Here is an 8,858-nt window from a genome sequence, read left to right as displayed (position 1 = left end):
GGGAAAAGATCATAGTCTTCTAACTTGTGTTGCCTTATTTTTATTACCATGCGCAATCAAAAGCAAGTAACCAATAACCAATAGGTACTACACATACTACACTCCGAACCTCTTTAACTACTCGTGTGCTGACTCTCAGTCCCTTACGTGTGTTTCTCTAGTGCATAGAAATGAAGTACTTGCTCTTGGGTGACTTGGTGTTAACATTATCATGTATTGACAAATGTCAAGTCATGCTAACGATTCGTTTTTTTAAAAACTATCTTTTTGAAAATTAAGTAAGAGTTGAATCGGATCTCCTACTCGAATAGCCTATTTTTCTCCAGTAATAAATGGTGCATCTCATGTAAAATTTTCTGCATGATGGAGTGTTTAGGCATGATTTGGGTTTCTGCATTGACTGCGTGACCAAATAAAATCGAAACATAGTTTGAAGGAACCCTTTTAAATAAGAGAACATATAATGCGCAACCGAACTAATTGGTGCAACCAAGATACATGGGTGAAGGTGGGAGAGTATTTTTAAAAATATCCAAAGAGAGATGTAAGGGTTATTTTAAAAAACTAATATTTTTAAGACGATTCTTCCACCATACTTAGAGCAACTCCAATAGTAAGCTAAATTTTAGCTCTCTAAATCATAGATTTAAGAATTTGCTAAATGGCTTTTAGAGTAAAAAAATGTGAGTTCTCCAATAGTTCTCTAAATATATGTTGTAATTTTGTTTTGTATCTATCCACATAAAAAATAAGTCACAAAAACTATATAATGCAGTCAATATTTTTGTTTAGGGAGTTGTTAAATGGTTGCCAAATGTAGAGAGAAAATGAGGTTAGATGACAAGTTGTTAAATTTAGAAAGTTCATTTAGAGAACTGTTGGAGAATAGTTTTTATGTTAACTACCTAAATTATTGATTTAGGAAGTCTTTTAGAGAACTATTGGAGTTGCTCTTAGGGTCTATTTGGTTGGGTTGTGGCTGTGAAAAAGCTGCTATGGACTGTGAGCTGTGAAAAAAGCTGCTGTGTGCTGTGAACTGTTAAAAAGCTAAAAATCGTTTGGTGGAAATCACTAAAAGTCGCTAAAAATTCTTCCATATATATTTTCACAGTTCCACCTAAAAGCTGCTAAAAGCAGGTCCAGAGGTGCTTTCAGTTTTGCACTACAAGAAAGTCGGCTTTTAGAAAAAGCTGCTTTTTAGATTCAGCCCTTTGGTTTGACTTTTGACTTTTAGGGGGTAAAAGCCAAAGCCAAAAGCCAACCAAACACAACCTTATGTCTTGTACTAGAAGAGTGTCCGTGCGTTGCAACGGCAACATATAAAATCACGACAACCTATGTACAAATGTGTGTTATACTTTTATAAGAAAAGGTTTCATAATCCACTTGTGATCCTACTATACATAAACTTTGTTATTTTAATCTACCTATTTCACCACTACATTGCAACAATCAGCACCATACAAACTTCTATATATGATTTTAATAATGTTATGTCAATTGCATCATGTAGACTTTATATATATATTAGATATATGTGTGTTGCAACAACATACAGAATACTCAATAAAATGTTAGTGCACAATGATTATATAGGAACGAACATTATATAACTGAGGAAAAACCTTCAAATTTGGCATGTGCGGACTACTACTCGGATGGCGCTGATCTGGCACTTGTCAAGCATGTCGTAGGAAGTATCCATCCCGTTTTATCTGAAGGATGGGCAAAACATGAAGCGATTTCTAGGTGCACAAGGATGCCTCAAATATGTGGCTCAATTCCTCGGCTTAATTCCTCTGATGTACATAGGCTCATCGAGCACCCAATCATGTTTACATACTTAAAGCACACATCAGATCACCATTAGTAGTTAGTGTAAAATATGGCAGAATGCACCATCTTCCCACCGTTCCAAACCAATGATTGCAGACGGTGCAGCTGCCGATAACGTTCCTGCTCCTCCTGTTAAGATGGAAGAAGCCATACTGAAAACAGCGGGACGTCTTCAAGGAAAGCGGGTGATTGCTCGTTCTCCGTTCATGACTAATCCAGAGCAGCAGCTGGGTCCATTTCTGATGGTATTTCAGGGAGGAGCGAGTGATGGTTATGCAAATATTTGCCGCATCTGCTTCTTTTGTACAACATGGTAGCTAGAGGATAGGCTTTGTTTCACCTTCAGTTAGGCAGGCTATAGACTATTTACAGAGCTTTGAAAGTTGTCACCGTTTTCCTCCACTTTTGCTGATTTCTTCTGTAACTTTTTCCCACTGCACCCCCTGAAAAATTGTGCTCAGTGTTTTAGCCAATTAGCCAGGAAAAAAGGAAATACTCCATCTCAGCTTATGCATATACTCATACACCTTGTCCGCATCCCCGGCTCTGGAGCTGACATCCAGGAGCGCGGCAAGCTCGGGCTCCGGTGGAAGTTCCACGGCAGCGAGAGGCTGGACCTCCCGATCGGCCGCCGTGTCCGGGTCACATGGGACCTCCACGGCTGGCTCTTCTGCCCGGACGCGACCGCCGCTGTCTTCGTCCTCCGGTTCGAAACCTCCGACGCGGCCGAAGCGGACGACGAGGGCGACACGAACGAGAACGAGGCCGGCCCGCACGTGCTGAGGCATCCCTCGTTCAGTTTTAGGAACCACCAGGCGCACGGCAGCAGCGACGAAAGCTGGTTCAGCAGCGACAGCGATAGGACGGGGTGGATGCGCGGGCCATTCAGGTCGGGCTCCGACACGTCGCCGTCGGTGTCGGTGGCGTCGACGTCCGCGGCGTCGTCGGCTGCCAGCGTGGCCACAGTGTCGGAGTGGGCGGCCATGGCGGCGGTGGCGTCCCCACGGCGGGTGAAGTCGTTCGCGTGAGGTGGGCGTTGGGGCCCTTTGAATATGGCGGGCGGGCGGGGATAGCAGCGGGCGGGCGGGGATTGCGGCGTTCGCGGCGGGGATCACGCGGGCGGGCGGATCGCGGCATGCAGGCGGGCGGATCGTGGCGGGCGCGGATCGCGGCATGCAGGCGGACGGATCGTGGCGGGCGCGCGGGTGGGCGGGCGTAGGGAGGCGGGGACAGTCTACAGTAGTGTCTTAATAGTTAGTAGAGATTAATAAGTTCGGTTGCACCTCTCTTTAAACAAAAGGAAAAGCCTTTTCCAGCTTCCCTGTTCACCGGGACGAATGTAGCCCGTACTGTTTTTCCCCCTTTTCCGCGGGCCCTTGCTTCTCCTTCCAGTCCGGCCCGACCCAAATGGCTTCTTCCCAAGTCCCCATTTGCTGGCCCGAACCGCTTCGCTGCTGGGCCTTCTCTTTCACCTTCAGCTGGACCCCGCCCCTGGCCCGCTCGTCAGGCACCCAAGCACCCCACGCGACGCGGCACTTCCACAAGGTGGATAGCGAACCCACAGCACGTCTCCATCTCTGGTTTGACCGCCGCCGCCGCCGCCCTACGCGGCTACGCCAGGCGCCGAGGCCTTCGTCGGCATTTTCGTCGGCAAGCACTCACCAGGTACTCCCATGCCTTCTCTTCCCTTCCTGCTTTGCGAGTCCCAGCGCCAAACACCCAAACCCTAACTATTTGGCTATTGGCTATTTGATGCCTACTACGAACATTTTGGCAAAAGAAAAAGGTACACCCATGTTCCTTTACTGTGTTCGCCCCTGCTCTGCGCACTTAATGATCTGTTGTTGGGTTGGCGTCATATAGGCAGAGTCAGTTAGTAATCGAGAGAGACTAGCACGAGGGTCTTTGTTGGTCTGTCTGATTTTTTACTTTGGGTTTGGTTGCAGTGAAAAGGAAAAATCCGTAAATAAAGAAATCAGGTCTAGCATTCTTCTCGTGCAACTACAATTGGAAACTAGAAATGATATCGTACCCATGTTTTTTTTCCGTATTAATTTGTTCGGTTGTTCCATTACTTCTCATCCTCTCCGGTATTATGCTGGGATAGATCAACTATACTACACTAATAGAATACAATTGTTTGTACTCCAGTTATTGCTGCAGTGGGCACGTCCCCAGAGCTGGTGGATGGGGCCTTTAGGTGTTATGTCCTCAGAACTGCAGTGGGTTCATATCCGTACTCCTTGCTGCCACCACATAGTTTTGCAGTGGGTTCATCCTCTCCGCAGACCATGCATATGGTCGTGCAAAACACTGTTTGCTCTCCGCAGACCATGCATATGGTCGTGCAAAACACTGATTTGCACTACTGTTTTACAGAGTATAGTTTGAAATAGGAGGTCGCATAGGAAGTCCGCAGGGAATAGCCTATACAGTTCTGTGAAATCTGTTTGAAATGAGGAAAGTGTAACATATGAACCATACCTTCTTATAACCCCACTCGAAAGAACTTTATTTTGACTAATTTTTCATGAGAACTTCTCTGGGACACAGTATAGGGTGGGCTGTGGGGAAACAACAATTGTTAGTAGATAATTGATGTTAGATTATATAATGGCTAGGTTCCAGCGTTGTTTTGATTCTAGTAGCTTCTGTAATCTGTAAGTTGTTAATAAGAGGGGTCCTCTACATAAATCTAGAGAGGAGAGCTGTATCAGACTATAAGCCTAGGTTCCAGCATTGTTTTGATTCCAGTAGTTTCTGTAAGCTTTTAGTAAGAGAAGTCCTCTATATATGCCTAGAAAAGAAAACTGTATCATATTAAAAGCTATCCTTTCCCTACATGGCTACATCTGCCACTAAATTCTTGTGATGATGAAGGGGATGAGTCCTCAACCAACAGTAAATGTGCGACTGTGCAAACATCCTCCAACCTTTTGATATTTCCTATAATCATAACGGAAGTCATGCTACATAATTATGTCTTGACATTCAAATTTTAGTTAATGTCGCCTCCCAACATAGTTTTGTTTTATATTATTCAAGTTTACTGCATGACAATACTTCATTCGCAATTGTACGTCTTCTATGAAAGAATGGTTTACCCCAATTTTACCTGAAATGATCTAAATAAGCATGTCGTTTTGTTCCAGCTTAATTTTACCAATCTCCTAAAAGGTAGATATCTTGTATCTTTTTAGCAGGTATTCAGCCATGGTTTTTCTTGAGGCAGAGATGTCATGGAATGTGTTGATCTCACCTAGCCAGCTGGACCGCAAGGGCCTCCTGCTCCGCAAGGCTATCATTGTGCGTCTTCTGGAGGATGTCACAAACAGGAGGGCTTCGAAAGAGCATGGCTACTACATTGCTGTTAATCAGCTGAAGGCAATATCTGAAGGGAAAGTGCGTGAGCTAACTGGAGATGTTCTGTTCCCAGTTTCATTTACTTGCATTACACAGAAGCCTATGAAGGGAGAGGTCATGGTTGGGCACGTGGACAGGATCCTCAAGCATGGCGTGTTCCTCAAATCCGGACCCGTGGAGAGCATCTTCCTGGCTGAGAAGTCGATGAGTAATTACAAGTACATAGGTGGGGAGAATGCGATGTTCATGAACGACCACTCGAAGCTGGAGAAGGACACCGCCGTGCGCTTCAAGGTCCTAGGGTTCCGCTGGATGGAGGCTGACCGCCAATTCCAGCTCCTTGCTACGATCGCTGGTGACTTCCTTGGGCCGCTGTGAACTGCTTCCACAGGTCAAACAGGTTCTAATGTACATTGCTCGTTAGATGGTGGATGGATGGTTGGATCTGATGTGTAGAATTAAACTTTGCTACCAGTGGTTTGGTCTTGTAGAACCTGAGACATGGTAGGTTTTCTAGATGCTGTTGCCAGTGATATTTAGCTCTGGTTTGAACGTATCAGTGTACCTGTATGATGAACAAGCGTTGTCATGGATGTACCTTTTCTATGCTTGCTTGGAAGTTAACGTTACATGGTGTTCCCTGATCTGGTGAGTGGTTGAATTTGCATCTGTAGTGTTTCTTTATTTGCATTGCATATTGATAAACATCGCTCATACAGCACAGCGGAAGAATAATAGGCAAATGATCCACATCTTCAAACCCTCAAAACTATAAACATCACTCATACAGCAACAAAGGCATGTCAACCATGTCCTTCATAAGGCACTTTGTCTATTATTATTACATTAGAATTGCCTCGTTCAACATGTTTCAAATAGCTAGAAACTAGTGCATGTTCTTCATCAGGCCAACCATCTTTATTACAACATCACATCCAGGCATCTCGGCGATAAGATCAACCTTCGGTGCTTGTTGACTTGACGACGGTGACAGGGCAGGTTGCATTGTTCACAACATAGTCGCTGACACTTCCCAAGAGCACCCTGCAAGAAGATATCAGAAGAATCAGCACTGCTATTAGTGAAATAGTATGTTCAACTGCCCACAATTCACAAGAACAGCTTGCAAGCAGCTTGGTACAACCTCTTGAGCTTGCCAAGGCCCCTGCTTCCTATAACCAAGCAGCTCAGCGGGGTATCATGGATAACTTGACAGAGCTTCTCACGCGGATCACCCCACAGGACTTTCACAACCACCACGATCTGTTTAGCAAAAGAAACTCAAAACCTCGATAAAGCATCACTGAGAAGGAAATAGCAGACCACACAATCAAAGGCTTGGTGTGCTCACATCCTTCTGGGTAGCTGTAGTGTTCAGGATGTCCAAGGTTTCTATGTCCGGCTTTGCTCCATATTTCTTCGCAATGATAGGGTCAGAGAATTCCGAGAGGGGAATCAACGCTGTTATATTTAACAAAAAAAATACAAAGAGGGTATTGAGCATTCAGGCTGTCACATAATGATAATTATGATGATAAATCATGTTAGGATGAAAGTAACATCTACATCGATGCTATGAAATATACAAACTATAGATACTAAGCTGCACCATATAGATTGCTGGAGGTGATTACTGAACATTGAGGCGGGAAAATAGAAAAAAATCTGAATTTCACTTTATGTATCCGTAAGATATATAACATCTGCGTGCGAATGCAAGGTCCTGTTCCTTACTCTAGCATCATCATCTCTAACGAAATTGTGATGTCACAGGCCAGCCAGTTTAATACTCAAAGAAGATGAAAGTGAACGGCTCATGAGTAATTGCAATGGTTACTAGCATCAGATTTATTGCCTAGCAGGCAACAAAAAAAAAATCAGCTGAGCAGTGGCATCTTTCTAAATAAAATGGAAAACAGTTCTGACTCCTGAGCTGAACAAAGAAGGCTCATTGTCAATGTGACTTCACAAAGGCAGCATATGGTAGTGGTAGTTACCAAGTCTTTCTTAGGAAATGACACTGAACTAGCAATAGCATCCACTGGTGGTCGGCCGGCCAGTGAAAAATCGAGTAAAATGATGACGAATTTTACACAGATTTAATTCAAGGCATGATCCGTTGCAGGCACACTGTTGGACACTAAATTTTGTAGCTCCCTAACTCCTATCTTCACCTCTCTTTTGGCTCTACGTCATATAGATTCTAAAGTAACCCTATGATCTCTTCTTCCTGACAGGGTCCCAACGAGAGGCGAGATCTAGATTCACCCGAGAGCTCTCTGTGCTGTCGCGAACGGTCCGCCGCTTTACCACGGACAGTCCAATGCCCTACCACAGATGATTCGACGACCTATCGCAGACCGTCAGACATCTCACACATAGAGGTCCGAGGGTCTCGACCCCAGTGAGCTGAATCTAGGGATCATTAGTATTTAGCCTGAAAAGACGCCAACACACACCCCACACCAATTTCCCCCGCATCATTCTATCTCAATCCTAACTCTTTAGGTTAAGGTAGGTCGTGATCCAGCTTTAGGAAAGCATGGTAAACCGATTGAAGGAAATAAATTAATCCAGACTCGAATAGCAAAGATACAACGGCGAGAATGCCAGACAACACACATCAGATCAACGACTATTACTCCGAATCCCAAATCCAGATTACACCGAAAGAGATTCAGATTAGGCTAGCACACCCGCTTAACGACCTTAAGGCTTAAGCACAACGAGCAACCAGCGAAGCGACGAAATCGCCTAGTATCGCGCGGTAAGGTTACTTGACATGCCGCCAAATCTTGCAGGCGTTACGAAGAGAAAGATAGAGGGGGAAGTCGTGCTAGCGCAGTAGCGCTAGTGTTTGTGCGGTTAGGACCAATTGGTTAGCGAGACTAGGCAGTAGCAGTAGCAACCTAGGAGGAATCGCAATTGCAAGCACCAAGCAAAGAGTAGGAGGAGATGGAGACTGGAGAAAGGGTGCGTACGGGAGCCGGTGGATTCCCAGAGGATGGCCTCGCTCTGCTCGTAGTCGGGCTCCTTGATGACGTGCAGCAGCAGCAGGTGGTCGCCGGCTCGCAGCAGGTTGGCCGCCGCCCACCGCAGCGCCGCCCGGCTCCCCTCCGAGAAGTCCGTTGCTAGCCCCACCCACCTCTCGCCCTCGGCGCCGGCCATCTCCTCCCCAAGCTCCTCTTCCTCTCCTCTGCAGGTTCTTAGGTTCTAGATCTTGTGGAGTTGTGGTGGTGGCTTCGCGTGGAGGTCAGGTCACTGTATTGGACTGCTGATGGCGGTGGCCTATGGATGCCAAGCCAAAGGACACTTGTCACAGATTGTACCACGACGGTTTCTGCTGTTTGGTGTGTTTCGGGCGGCTCCTCTTCTTCTGACAAAACCAGACGTTTTTCGTTACCAGCTTGTCATTTGACCTCTTTTTCATGTTGTCATCTCAACTAGTACTACCTCATTTTATAAATATATAATACCTTTTTTCGAAAATTTTAACCTATTATCTTATTCAAAATATTTATTAAAAATATATAATATTTTAAATTAAACACAAACTATCTTAAGTTATAAAACAAATCACAAGAAAATAAATAATAAATTATTTTTAATAAGACGAGTGGTGAAAATATTTTAAAAAATTAACGATATCATATATTTAT

The 8,858-nt window shown here is 44.8% G+C and overlaps 2 protein-coding genes across 6 annotated transcripts; one reads left to right on the top strand and one right to left on the bottom strand.

The window, feature by feature from the left end:
* The first annotated feature begins 3,297 nt into the window (after positions 1 to 3,297).
* Positions 3,298 to 5,843, top strand: LOC100284005 (uncharacterized). 5 transcript variants are annotated; one of them, XM_008649693.4, is made up of 2 exons: positions 3,298 to 3,501; positions 5,037 to 5,843. In XM_008649693.4, exon 2 carries the CDS (start codon positions 5,050 to 5,052, stop codon positions 5,575 to 5,577), a length of 528 nt encoding a protein of 175 aa, XP_008647915.1. In that variant the 5' UTR covers positions 3,298 to 3,501; positions 5,037 to 5,049; the 3' UTR covers positions 5,578 to 5,843. The 5 variants fall into 5 exon arrangements, with proteins under 5 accessions (XP_008647915.1, XP_008647916.1, XP_020394579.1 ...); XM_008649694.4 differs by having other exon boundaries at positions 3,298 to 3,622; positions 5,040 to 5,843; XM_020538990.3 differs by having other exon boundaries at positions 3,298 to 3,622.
* Positions 5,844 to 5,931: 88 nt separating this feature from the next.
* On the bottom strand, positions 5,932 to 8,627 carry LOC100194018 (uncharacterized). Its single transcript, NM_001139081.2, has 4 exons — positions 8,181 to 8,627; positions 6,551 to 6,660; positions 6,344 to 6,462; positions 5,932 to 6,243 (listed from the first exon to the last, which is right to left on the bottom strand). The coding sequence occupies exons 1-4, from the start codon at positions 8,365 to 8,367 to the stop codon at positions 6,156 to 6,158; spliced, it is 504 nt and encodes a 167-aa protein (NP_001132553.2). The 5' UTR covers positions 8,368 to 8,627; the 3' UTR covers positions 5,932 to 6,155.
* Positions 8,628 to 8,858: the final 231 nt, after the last annotated feature.

Source organism: Zea mays, chromosome 6 (assembly GCF_902167145.1).
Source record: "Zea mays cultivar B73 chromosome 6, Zm-B73-REFERENCE-NAM-5.0, whole genome shotgun sequence".
NCBI classification, from domain to species: Eukaryota; Viridiplantae; Streptophyta; class Magnoliopsida; order Poales; family Poaceae; genus Zea; species Zea mays.
This window is presented reverse-complemented; position numbering and strand designations above follow the sequence as displayed.